Source organism: Stegastes partitus, unplaced genomic scaffold (genome assembly GCF_000690725.1).
Source record: "Stegastes partitus isolate 25-593 unplaced genomic scaffold, Stegastes_partitus-1.0.2 Scaffold406, whole genome shotgun sequence".
In the NCBI taxonomy this organism is placed as follows: domain Eukaryota; kingdom Metazoa; phylum Chordata; class Actinopteri; family Pomacentridae; genus Stegastes; species Stegastes partitus.
The window spans coordinates 7,197-21,690 of NW_007578137.1; the positions used below are offsets into that span (position 1 = coordinate 7,197).

The window sequence follows — 14,494 nt, forward strand, 5'->3', positions numbered from 1 at the left end:
TACAGGGAGTCAGTATACTTCGATACACATGTCAAGAGTCTTTATATGCTGGTTTAATAAGTCTTAGTTCTAAAAATACTGCATAACAAGTGTTTATTTCTTAATGGTGCTCCATTATCAGTAAGATGAAGTTGTATCCCACTGATTACAGATATGAAGTGCTACTGGCAGTGTGTGTTTTCCTCCTCGAGGTTTGTTGCGATGTTCTTTTTTTTTTTTCCCTGTCGGTTTCGGTGGCAGTGTATTAAAAAAAAAAAAAAAAAAAAAGCCCATCCGATATAATAAATGTAGCTCTGCATCTGTGCTGCTCTCACAGGTAGGTGGTGGCCTCTCTGTTCTCCCTCTCTCTGGCCTGAGCCACAGCCACGTTGATGCACTGCAGCCATTCCTCAGCATGTTTCTCATCCTGAGCTTTCAGCACGTACGTTTTGCTGTCGGTGAAGATCTCAAAGGCCCGCGGCAGACCCCGATCCCGACGCTTCTTGGCCACCACCTACGGAAAAAGAAGAAAGATCCTCATCAGGAGGCGAGAGAAGATGACAAACTCTAAGCATCTGTCTCTCAGGGGAAAGCTGCTGCTGACATCTTTGAGATTGATGTAACTTGGCCTCCATCTTTCATCCTGTAGAATAATCCATGTCTTCAGCTGAAATGTAATCCGCCTCGTAGTATTTAGGGATGTGATCTGCCTTCTTGAATTATGTAAACTCTGACTGGGGAGTATTTGAACCTTCCTACACAACAGTGTAACGTGATCAGATGATATAAATAGCTTTAAAATGACAACACTGAAAAGGAAACTTAGAGAGCACAGCTATGGAACCAGGTCATGCACAAATAATGCAAAAACATGTGATTAATAGTGAAGATTAAAATGATTCTGCAAAAGATGGAAACGTTCAGTCACCTTGACACTCTGCACCTTGCTCAGCTCAATAGGGATGTCATCCAGCTCGTCTTTCTGTGGGGAGGACAGATAGTGACCATAAATATGGTGCAGAAAAAGTATAGTATTACCCTCTGAAATGTAGGAGTCAAACTATAAGGTAGCTTCAAAAAAGCATAAGTAAAGTGCAAGTACCTCAACATTACACTTAGGTACAGTGCTTAGAATTGTACTTACACTGGTAATTATCAGTTATATGGACAAAATAAAAGCTGAAGATAAATCTAACCTGTGAAGCAATGTCAGGACTCTATCATACAATGTTTCATAATTCAGGAACTCAGACACCAAGTTCATCTGAAAGAACAGCGATGACACTTGCTAAACGTTTTCTCCATGGGGGATGTTTTTCAGTGTAACGTTTTTTCTTTAAAGCGATTCAAATTAGTACGTAAAAACAAATCTGGTCACGTTAAAAACCCTTTTCAGCATATGAATGACCTCCTGTTGCCTCAGTGCCACATGTGTCCTCTTCATTTCAGGAGAACAATAGTGTTTCCTCGTGTTGTTTCCCGTATTTGCTACCTCAGAACAAACCATTTGCACAATGAACAATTACACATTATTGTTCTTTTGTTTCTCCAGAGCAGGAAATGAAATCCTTCAGCTCGGCAGGACATCATGTCTTTGTTTTACCCAACTAACTGTGGGAAGGTGTTGTCGTGTGTATATTGCAGCAGAGCCATGTCCTTGTACCCCATAGTGGTTCTAGCCGCATAACCAGAGCGAGCTGCAAGATGACCCACAGCAAGCGCCCACATCCTTCTGGAGTGTGTACGTGTGTTACAAAGCATTTATTTAGATTAGAAATATTCACGGTTTTACCTCCCGGACAGCCGTGTGGAGGTTCTGTTCCCTGCTGAGCACAGACATTTGATTGACTTTAGCTACATGGTGAGATGATTTTATATTATCTAGAAAGTCTGTTGAGATACTGTCTCAAAATACTTCTATTAATGCATAAGTCAAGCACCCTTCTCTAATTTCTTGCTAAATCTGTATGACTGGTAGGATAGGGTTAGTATTGCTAATATTTTGTTCCTTCAGTGTAACTTATTCATTCTTTCACTGCATCTGACAATTCACAATTTAGGAGGCAATCGTGCAAGTAAGAAGACAGTGTTTAGTGAGACTGACATATTAGTGTCTACATTCACTGAGGCAGCGAGAGCATTTGTCTTCATGTTATTGTAATATATAATTATATTTGTGCGCTGACATAAGGGAGTTTATTTTACATTTTGGCACTGACAGAACAGTACAGTAGTAATGCTTGGCTGCTGAACAGAGTAATTTATGTTCTGTCAAATCGTGTTTTTTCTCCATGATGCACATGTTTGCTTTTTTGTGTCTCTTGTGCACAGACTTTCTGACAAATTAGCTTATAAATAGACGGAATGCTGGACATTGGAGCAAGTGAATGCACTACAACAAAGTGATAGCTTACATTAACCAAAAACAAGAAGCAAAAACACATTTACTGTATGTCTAACCTCATGAAAAAAGAAGTTTTGTGTGTCCTAAAGCTGGGGTAGGCAGTCATTTTTAAGCGTTACGCTATTATGTTATGTTATTTTAAGCGCAAAAGTTCTATTATAACCCTTTAACATATTGTAATCCAAGTGGTCTGAGAAGAAACCTGACTTCTGCACCTCCTCTTGGCTCAGGTTTCAGGATTTATAAACTTAGTGCGTAATGGGAGACTTTGGCAGGCATCTTCAGAGAGAAGCCAGTCTTACTGGCTGCTCTACAAATGGAGATGCTCTTTTCACCATGTTCTGAGATGATGGAAAGCCTGATTCAATGACAGAAGGAGCAGCTTAGGACAGAGATGGAAAGGCTGCAGGAGAAGGCCTGTATTTATCATTTTGTTGTTTGCCTTTTCTAGATTTCTGCCTACTCCAGTTTTAACAATGAAATAAATGGAAACTCAAAGCTGCCTGGAAGGTTGGAAGTGACATTCAACAAATTTCAGGATCACAAACAGAAAACAAATTCTACTTGTTTGGTAGGTGTATACATATGTAAGCTAATATCTACATATCCCAGCTATTGTACCATGAATACAGTTCAGGTAATGCAAAGTTGTGGGAGAATGTAAATACACCAAATGCCCCCATTTTATTATCATATGTTCAGGATCTTTCTCCATCTCTGTCTAAAGTTCAGCATGAGGACTTGCCAAGCTGAATTCAAGTCCTTCCTGTAGTTTGGCATCACTCTTTGTCTGTTCACAATTAGGGAGAAAATGCAATATTCAGCGGAGGAAACACTGCAGATCAGCTATAACCTACAATGTAGAGAAATCTTTTTTAGACATATTTTATCTACTAGTTAAATGCTCATGGAAATAACTGTCAAAGTTTCTCGATCACTCAATATGATGGAAAGAAAACATTTCTTGGTTCTTAATCTTACACGCCACTGGGGAGAAAGGTCTTTCACAACATACCAACCACCTCCAGAACACGCTGGCAAAGACAGACTGAGCTCTGAAAACAAAGACACAAAACCTTCTCAATCTGTGGCTGCTGCAAAACAGCAGAATCCATTACCATCTGGATAGGAGCACAAAGACTATTGTTTGGATTTAAAAAAAAAAAAAAGAGAGCGCGCTTAACTCTATTTTCTGCATTTCAACCACTGAATATTCCCATGGTTCCAGATACTCCACTGTGAGGTTGTGCCTTTCTCTAGTTTTGAGGAGCTGATTGTATAAACATGAGTCTGTCTAAACACCCAGAGGACACTCAATCTGGTGTTGGCTATAAAAAATATTATAATTATGACAGTTTCTCTTGCGCAGATGGCTGATGCCATGAACTACAATGAAAATATGAACGATCACAGGTGTAGTTAAATAAATATGATTTTCTCATGAAATGAGCTGATAAAATAAAAAATAAATTATTTTATCAGCTGGATAAAATCAAACTTGACCTCAACACATTTTCTGTGATGCTGCTTTTGGTCTGTGTTTTTGATTAAGCAAACGTTTCCTTTGTGCAGTAATTCTCTCTTCAGCATCCTCAGCCTTTCATCAAGCTTACGGTAAGTCACCAGCAAACACAGGGAGATTTGAGGAAAAACTGTGTTGTAGTCGCGAGGGAAATCTCCTTTCTGTTGCTCAAATGAGAATATTCAGTCTTTCTGTTACTCACACATGGCGTACGAGGCTGTTCCTCCTTCGCTGTGTTTGCTACTTGTGCGTAATTATATCTGCTTTGAGTTACAGTGGGGGAGAGTGACTCATGTTGTTGCAGCATCACGCTTTGGCCTTGGGAGTCCCCCAAGAGTCCTTACCGCGGCCAAGGCTTGCTATAGTTGGATTCACCAGATTGTCCTATGGGAAAGTTGAACTTATCACGAGATGGGATTTCCACTGTTTCATGCAGAGTTTCATCATTTTGCAAATGACACGGAACAGGAAAGTAATAATGACAATTTTCTGATGGAGGACTGGGACAGTACGTCTGTGTACATCAGTGTTTGAGTGTGTGTTTTTGTGTGAGGAGGCGTCATTTTTACTGCTTACGTACTGATTTGCCTCTCCGGAAGAGTAGCTGATTTCCTGCCAAGGTGAAGTAGCGGGTTTTCCAGCGCTTAATAAACTTCCAGCGGACCTGCTTTTCCTTTAGCTTCCCTTCAATTAAAGGTTGTCCCTCCTGGTTCACAACTAGAGATGCACATAAACAGAACAACAAAAAGAAAGACACAAAAGAGAAAGAAAGACAGAAAACACATTAGTGCTTCATATTTTAGCGTTTATTTCTAAAAAAAATACAACACAAAGTCTTAAAAGTCCTCAAAGACAGAGGAATTTTTTACTGGCCCCTGGGTAGTTAGGGTTTTCGCCCTCAACTCATAGGAAATTAAAAAATAATAATGACTCTCAGAAGAATGAAAAATAAACAGTGCATCACCCATTGATTTGTAGACTACTGCTCTGAAGCCTCAAGTTAAAATATGGCCATTGTCCTCGTTCTTTTCTAATACTAAGTTTCAAAACCATTTTTGACTCAGAACTCAAGGACATGGCGACACAGTAGCGACCTGTCAATCACAAGGTAGCCCCACCCTAAAACAGAACATGTTTATTTGTTTATTTTGCTCTGACATAAACCTACAAAATGAACACCATGCTGTGTTCAAAAAGTTTTGAAACTAGCGACTGAGACCATAAACTCATTAGAAAAGTGTTTACTGAGGTAAAAAATCAAAGGAGAAGTTGTGTGGTTTTCTCATTGACTTCTATACAACTGAACTTTTTTTTCGCAACCAGAAGAGTCGCCCCCTGATGGACATTAGTTAGAATGCAGGTTTAAGGCACTTCTACATTGGCTTCACTTTTCAGACCCAGAGGTGCCATTCATCTCTACAGATTATGGGCTAAACATACAGTATGAAAACACAGGTATAGGGCATTTAAACAAGTCATATCCTATACAACCTTAGGATTCGTGTCCCCATGGCTTTCTCGAAACAAGATTACGCTTACGAGTATTTTTGCACAGAAAGAACATCACAGCCACCCTGCTGATCAGACTTACGTCATTCATTTACTGTAAAACAAGCCAGTCGAACACTGTCATACTTATTTTGTATCATACAGTTTGGTTCTGTTCTCAGTTTACTTTGATATCTTTGTGTCTCTGTCTTTAGTGTTTAGTTGTCATATTTTTCAGAACCCCTAAAGTACTTTGAACTGCATATGCACAAAACTGCGATGCACACAGATGTGAATTGATCCAGTTCCAGGGTTGTCTAGTTTAAATTGACAAAAGCATTTTGTCTCATGTGTGTGTGATCAGAGAGGAGAACCACACATCACTGAGTCTGGACTGGTCTCATTAGAAACACCAACCTCCTGGACTGAGCTGGATTGAGTGCCGATTTGAGTATGTGTGAGTGTAGTATGCATCAGTTGTTTATTTGGTGTTTCTGTATACAGGCTGTGTAACTGGATCACTGACACATTTACCATCAATACACAAGCCTCTCCTAATCGTGTGTGACTCTGTCCTCTAAGCATTTAGGAAACTTTGCTTTCCAGATAAACGCCAGTGATGTTCTGGCATGTTCAGGTCTGGTGCCAATAATCAAACCACAGCTTTAGATACAGACGACCAAACAGAGCCACTCTTTGTATCCGCGATGATGAGCAAAGCAGTGAAGCGATTACTGCAATCTAATGACGCTGATTCACATAGGTACCTGACACCAAGGAAAACAAACCGCTAAAGGTCATCACAACCCCGAATCAGAAGAGAAGAAACAAGAGAAGACAGAAAAGCTGCTTTGCCGCTTTTCTGATTTTACATCATTTTAAATTAAATGGGCTTTTTTGTTTTTTGACAGCCGATCAAACCACAGTTGATAGCATTATAAAGACATTACAACAAGGCATGATCATTTTTTATGGGTATTTAATAGTATGTTTTGACATTTTATGGACAAATGATGAACGGATTAATCAAAAAACACAGTGCGTTAGTTGAAAACCATAATAGTAAAACTTCAGCCGCAGCAGACATTACTCAATACAACATAACAGAAACACTGTGCTCTGTGTTACTGTAGTGTAAATATTGATTCTGCTTCAGGTTAATGAATTGATGAGGGTTAAGTTTGATAATTTGTTTTATTTGTGTGGTTTCTTCTCCATTTTATTGATGAATCACAGAGATGCCAAGCATGTGAGTAAAACAGTTGCATTCTTTCCAAATTATTAGTGTGTATGTGTGTCTGTCCTACAGAACAACCACAAAAGAGACACACACGCTGCTTCTACGCAACTGCACTCCCACCACTATGCCAGCTCGAATGCATCACCTAACAAATATTTCAATTTTTTAAAACTTGTCTATTCCATAAATCACTACGCCCTTTCACTTTGCTTTGATGTCGACACCTGGAAAGTGATCTCTTGATTTGTTATCAGCCTCAGGCAGGTGCGGTAGTCACAGCCTTTCGTCTGGGCTGTACTGACGTCAAAAAGCAAAGACAACAACACAAACCCACACGAATGTACACACACTGACTCATAAGCAAATATTGAGGATGTCTGTGCAAGTAAGCGGCAGATACATGTGTCCAACAACAGACGGGTTTTGCATGCATGGAATTGGATTTCAAACGTGTGACAGGAGTCAATTCTCTCCAACCCAAACCATTACCAGAAACAGCTGTTTCTCCAAACAAGCCTAATTTCACCCTCAGGTCCAACTACGGAAAGGTCTACATGCTGCATAACTGTATTTGTCAATGGGTTTTGGTTTTATGCTTTTACAATATGTGTGTGCATGTGTGTACTACTGCGGCAGTTTGTAGTTTTTGGCTGCAGGACAACAGCATCAAGTCAAGATGAAGTGTGAGGTGAACAGTGGGATGAATCCTGAATGACAGCTTTGGATGTAAAGCAAAGTTGACAGTTAACTTGCTCACCCTTGTTAACTATCAATTATAAGAAAAAATGTGGCTATAAACAAGTCAACCACCCCTCCAGTGTTAAATGTCAACTTTTCTTGAAAATGTCAAGTCAGGAGGAAAACTACACCTTGTGACATGTCTAGATTTGCAAAAACATGTTTCAGAATAGAGCGACAGGTAGTAAAGGGAGAGCAGATGGTTTTATTTGGCTTGGTTTTACTGTAAAAAACCTAAGTGTTAATTGAGTTTTTCCGCTAACCAAGCTTCCCATTCTACTATCTGTTTGGGACTATCCATCCATCCATTATCTATACACCGCTTAATCCTCACTAGGGTCATGGGGGGCTGGAGCCTATCCCAGTCGACTTAGGGCGAAGGCAGGGGACACCCTGGACAGGTCGCCAGTCCATCGCAGGGCCACACTTAAAGACAGACAACCAAGCACACTCACATTCACACCTACGGACAATTTAGAATCACCAATTAACCTCAACATGTTTTTGGACTGTGTGGGAGGAAGCCGGAGAACCCAGAGAGAACCCACGCGGCACGGGGAGAACATGCAAACTCCACGCAGAAAGATTCCGGTGCCCCCACCGGGACGCGAACCGGCAACCTTCTTGCTGCGAGGCAACAGTGCTACCAACTGCGCCACCTTGCAGCCCTGTTTGGGACTAATGTGTGGCAAACATGATAAGGAGTTTTACTTACACAGCTGTTCATTTCCTGCAGAGATAACTGTGATGTGTTTTACTCTCGCTGACTTAATGTACAGTGTATGTTTACTAGGCTCATTTCTATACTGTAGTGAATGTGAGTGTGCTTGGTTGTCTGTCTCTAAGTGTAGCCCTGTGATAGACTGGTGACCTGTCCAGGGTGTCCCCTGCCTTCGCCCTAAGTCAGCTGGGATAGACTCCAGCCCCCCATGACTTTATAATTATTGATATAATGACTTAAAACATCTATTGGTGAAAAGTAAAGTTGCTACTTAAAACATGCTGGATTTGGATTTCTGACTTTGAAGCTGGGCTGTGGCTCGGTGGGCAGCACCGCTGCCTCGCAGCTACAAGGTCCCCGGTTCGCATTACAGTGAGGACACCCAGGATCTTTCTGCGTGGAGTTTGCATGTTCTCCCCGTGCAGCGTGGGTTCTCTCCAGGTTCTCCGGCTTCCTCCCACAGTCCAAAAACATGTTGAGGTTAATTGGTGATTCTGAATTGTCCATAGGTGTGAATGTGAGTGTGCTTGGTTGTCTGTCTCTAAGTGTAGCATGAATGCATGAATTTTGCATGAATGTTTTCCACTATCTATACACTAATCCTCACTAGGGTAACGGAGGGCTGGAGCCTAACCCAGCTGACTCAGGGGAAAGGCGGGGACACCTAGACAGGTCGGCAGTCTTTCGCAGGGCTAATGTTGAATGTTTTTTAATTTCTTTCTTGTTGGTGGTGTTTTTTAAGTAGGTGTAATACAGAGATGTCCACTCACACGCAGAGTCAATTGACTAGATTGTCTGGCTAATCAAATTCATCTGGAGGTGGAGTGTTGTTAATGCAGCTCTTGTTTAACTGATAATAGACAGCTGTGCTATTGTCTGATTAACTGAACATGTATATATAGACCTGCCTGCCTCAGCTCATTTGCACTATGACTGGAAGAAGGCAAGAGTTCCTATGGGTAGACTTTAATAGTTCAGCAAGGATATGTCAATATAATAGACATTTTAAACTAAGGAGTACTTGGAAAGAAAAGAAGCATTTGGAGAGATTTTTTCCATTTTTCCTCTCTAATTTGTTTTTTTCTTGTAATCTCTATCATTGTTGCCAAACGCTGTTTTCTCAATTTCAAAACTGCTTCCAGGAAAAACCACAAAGAGTGACTCGTCAATCTTTACTAGAAGTCTGTTCACTTGGCTGCAAAGCTGTGCACCTACATGTCTCGTATCATACCTTATTTTTATGCAATGTTATTTAGCAGAATCATTGACGTCAAGATCTCCTTTTAAGAGACCCGAGTGCAGGAAAAATATTCACAGTCAACCACATAAGAAGCATATCAGTCAGGTATAGAAAGAAGAACCAATATAAAACATTACAAGAGTCCTGATGAGCTGATCAGATGTAGCCAAAAAGCCTCAAATGGGAATGAAACCTAAATATAACCCTGCAAAGGCTAGTGTGAACATATTGTACTGTTCTGAGGAGTAAAGTATTAGCTGATGTACTGTAGCTAAGATTTACATAAGAGAGAAAATGGAAGATGGAAAGTTTGGCAGTTGACGTGAACAGATGAATATTGTAAAATGATTAATCCTTCTTGTCATAAATGAGGTGTTGGAATGTTTCATTAACCTTGCCTGATGATGTAACCAGGATGTCTAACAGCACACATGACAAATGCTGTCTTAAGTATTTAAGCAAACTTTACTAAGCTTCACAACGCAATTTGTAGAATTGACACTCACTTAAAGTTTGGCACAGACTGATGAACATTTGTCTTTAGTCAGGAAATCTCCGGAATTTGTAACATAATTCCTGGATGTGAGCGTGTCTTTCCAACATGTCTTTACTGATTGATGGCGGAATAATGGATGGTCTTTTTGGGGGTTTTCCATCTTTTAGCAAACAGTGGCTCTTTCTTCCAGACATGAGTAAATGTGCACAAGTTCACACATAAAGGCATGATGACGGAATGACGGTACACACACACACACACACATATATATATATATATATTTTAAAGTGTTTGTTTCTGTGTGGCTTTAATTATCTTCTTTTCATGTTTCTGGTGGTTTCGTCCATCCTGATTGGGGAGTTTGGTGCTGAAGTGATGACACAATTCACCATCCAAGTGAAAATACTCAACAAACCCCAGAATCAGAAAGAGAAGAAGACAGCATACTGGTTGAGCTTGCGTAGCTTCTCCTGGCATGCCCACACATACAATATCTGCACAAATGCACTCGCTACTCTGCTCATTAACGCACACTTCAAAGACATTCCAGTAGTTAAACTCAACAGTATATCATAAAGTATCGTGGTGGTGCAGTAACCACTGGCTCCACTTTGGCCTTCACAATGGAAACACTTCACCTAAAACACGAGACCATGTGTGTGCAACCTCTAAATCACTCAGGCCAAGTCAGCAAGTTTTTATTAAAGCACAGCATTATAAAGTAAAATGTTGGCTAGTCGCAGCTTGTAATATGAACAGCAGGTCTATATGGTAAATATGTGAACTGGCATGTGCTGCATTTATGTTCAAAATATGAAAAAAGAAATGGGTCACCTAGAAGGGAAATGTTCTAAATACAAATCAAAGTGGATCTGAAGCCAAGTCATTACCTTTGCTTCAGTGAGATGAGTCATCACTGTCATTTACTGTAACTTGACCTAATATCCTGGATGTAGCTGGACAGCTTTCAGCTGGACCAGAAAGATCCCAGTGGATGGTTCTGAGCGTTTCTTATTCTGGCCTTCACAACATATTGTGGTCTTGTTTTATGGCTGACTTCATTTTGGTGAAAGACATGTTCACATGTTTCACATTGTCATAAACCATTTGTATTCAATAGTTTCATGTGCATGAGCCATTTGAATTTGCAGGCAGCTGAGGTCCAATATTTAATGGCACAGATTTAGACATGATGACTAAAGCATTACAGTGTTGTACAGTCCAAAGTATTTTCTCTTTGTTTAAACTGAAAACAACCTTCTTTTAAAGTTCTATAGAAGGTGCTTCCCATTGTTGTGGTGTATTTGTGTACTGCAGATTAACACTCAGAATCCCAAAAACATTCTGGGTGTTTTTTGCTCCATTTTTACTCACTGGAGGCAAATTTCATTCTGAATAAAAACAAAAATACAATAAATTCTATATTTTGAATTACATTTCTTTTATTATTTGTTTCACAAGCATTACTAATTTGTGACATCAACATGTACAAGCTCTTTTCAAGGGTCCACAGGTGTTACCAAAACTAGAAAAAAAAAAAAAGGTGACTCTACACACTGTACCTATTTTACTACATACATTTGGAATTTGTTTCCATACTTGCCTCCTATCTTCTCTGTGGGAACACAGCCTGCAGTTTAACCAAAAAGTCCCTGAATTTTTTGTCACATGACTTTTGGTTGTAGGTGAGTCACTAAAGTCTTCACAGTTGTGTTGATGAACTCAGAATTTGGAGTTTTTAAGCTTATATTTGACGTTTTCCAACAGATTGGCATGTGAACATGATGAGATGTTTGAGGACAATGGAAAAGTAAAAAATCTGGTGAGTCTCTCTACTTTTGCAGTTTCTGACTCTAATAACTAGTGTATTTGTATAGATTTTCTTAAGATAACATACACTGCCAGGTCATGCAGCTCAGAGGGTTAAAAGTAGGTTCCTGTTTATCACACTTAAGCAGTTCAGGTAATCATCTATAAAACCCCACTTGATGGCTCATAACATAAAATGCTGAACTCTGCAGGGCACAACAATGATATTACTGTTTAAGTAAATATATTATGTTAATTATGGTGGTTCACAGTGGCCTTGGAACCTTAAATGTACACCATATGGCCAGGACTCTGCCTAGATTTTCCATCAGCCTACTATGAAACTGCCACAAAAGGTAAAAATACACACAAAATATTCTAATAAATGGTTCTGAAAGAAGTTAATGGCAAAAAGTAGAAGGGCACGTTAGGAAATTTCAATGTGGCACAACATTCTGATATTTTAAAACTTGTCCTGCACAACAAATACAACAAGTCTGTGATTAATGTTTTGGATTAAATTGATTTCCTTCAAGTTATGGAGCTGGCAGATGAATAATGATCAGCTGCAGATAATTTGTTCAATACACCAAGTTCATGTCAGCAGTCTAAAGTGTGACTGACACAAAAATGTCATGCCTCAGGTGGTAAAGGCCAAAGAGGGGTCGCTCACTTAACACGGTGGGCAGTTTGAATATCACGATAGACAGATATACAGCCATGTGGAGAGAATTTGTTGTTCCAGGTAACACAAACACACACAACCATTAAAAGCACATACTTCTAGGTAACTTGAGTAACGGCAAGTCCTTATTTCTTTGACTGTGGCCTCTTTATTGCAACAGAAAACATCGCACCTACTCAAGTGCACAAGGGTTTGATGGCTTTATGTATTCACACACATGCAAAGTGTTTGATGTTCAGCTGACTCACAATGTGTTCGTTTCCTGCTCCATTAAAAAATCTCATTGGCTAAAGCTCCACACAGCTGACTGTGTGTGTGTGTGTGGGCTAGCTGCAATCTAAACAGTGTCGCAATGTGTGTGTTTTTGTAATATGTTTATTTAATGATAGTAATTTCAGCTGTGCAGCTCTACAGGCAGAGTGTCTGAGCCTGACTTTGGCTCAGATAAATTCTATGTTAAAGCGACTCTGTTGTGTGTGTTTCACCTGATCTTTTTAAAGTTATGTGTGGTGAGTTTATTATCATGAACAGTGTCAATGTGTTTTACTGAGGACAGATGTCACAGTGATATCTGGTTTAGTTGAATAGTTAAACACTAAAGTCTCATTTGGAAAGGAAGGCACTTAACTGGTAGACGTATTACTACTTTGCCAACAGGTTAATCACTACAAATCTAATATGCAGAGAATGAACACATGTTGCATGGTAGTTTTAAACGATTTTAGTTAAAATGTGTTTAAGAACACATCTTCTCACTTAAAATTGGTGGTTATACACCAGGTTTTACTTGCTAAGGTTTTGTTATGCCTCTGAGATTCCCTTTTTCAGTAATTGCGATTCAATGTAAATTGTCCACATGGAGGTCTTACCCTACACCAGACAGACATGCACAGCAGCAGTAGGGCATCCAAGGCCAAAAGGACACAAATGCTTTCCAAATCACATGTATCCACATGCACACACACTCCCAATCACACAGTCCCAGAGGGAAAGTACTATTATCCCTTTCTAAATCCTCATGTAATGAATAGAGGCAGCATGAATCTGAAAGGTAATCATGCAGTCCTTGCAGTCATTCAGCTGCAGTGATTACATCGGTTCGTTCTGAGCTGCACCGTTGGAAGAATCGCGTTCACTTGGCTTTCGTACTGTTTGGATTGGGAAGTCTGACGAGTCTGTGTTTACTTCTGTGCATGTGTGTGTCAGTATTTGAAATAAAGGGTGATGATGAGACAGTGACATCAAAGACTGAGAAAATGAAAAATTGCAGACCCATCGTAATAACAGCTTCCATCCAAATGAACTAATTCCATTTAAATGGATAAAGATCATTCATTCAAATGGAGACACTCACTAAATCATCTTATACCTAGGAAACTGAATTTTATGAAGTGAATTAGACCATGTAGTGTTATTCCAGTGATCATAGGGAGGGTGGTCGATCAATCAAGACCTAAAATTTATGGAATAACAGACATTGTCGGTTATTCTATTGAAGTTTTTTCTGGATGTTGGTCTTTATATATGCATGATGACTGACAGTGGCAGCATTGTCTTTAGGTGACTTTTTTTAATCATCTAAAGCTTGTTAAACAACTTGTCTAACACTATAATATACCATACTGGTGATTTTCATACTTAGTGTTTATGTATTCATAGGGGATCGTGCATGTCAGTCAACATTAACAGCAACAATATCAATGCACCAGGGTTTGCTCAACAGCTATTTGTTTTTCTTATAATCTGAACACAACCTAAATTTGTGAGTGTAAAGAAGAGTTTAACTTTGAAGACGATTACAGAGAGGAAAAAGATGTGTTTTGTTTAGGTCTCTAACAGCCCCGGAGGATTATGTTGGTCTGCTGTGCTCTGGGCAGTAGAAATAAGCACTGAAATAACAGACAAAACTTTAATCAGAAGTGATGGCAGGATAAAACATAAATGCAGAGCATAAGGCAACAGCTTTTAGTGGAATAAAGTTAAATTAGACTTTAATATTTATTATAATGCCTGGGACAGTTTATTATCAACTCTGACATACAGTGTAAGCTTGTGTTTCTCCAGCTGGTTCAAAACTGTCAGCAACATTAGAGCAATTTGCTTTAATATAAAGACCTTAAAACCTCTATGGTGTACTATGGGTACAAATCCAAACACATTAAATACATACAT

The 14,494-nt window shown here is 39.5% G+C and overlaps 1 protein-coding gene across 2 annotated transcripts in view; it reads right to left on the reverse strand.

Moving 5' to 3' along the window:
* Window positions 1–310: 310 nt before the first annotated feature.
* Window positions 311–14,494, reverse strand: part of veph1 (ventricular zone expressed PH domain-containing 1) — an 81,564-nt gene continuing 67,380 nt past the window's right edge. For both annotated transcript variants that reach the window (XM_008285520.1, XM_008285519.1), the window contains 3 exons: window positions 4,486–4,622; window positions 908–961; window positions 311–493 (listed from right to left, as the gene is read on the reverse strand). In XM_008285520.1, coding sequence (XP_008283742.1) covers window positions 311–493; window positions 908–961; window positions 4,486–4,622 — 374 coding nt within the window. The remainder of the gene's footprint in view (window positions 494–907; window positions 962–4,485; window positions 4,623–14,494) is intronic.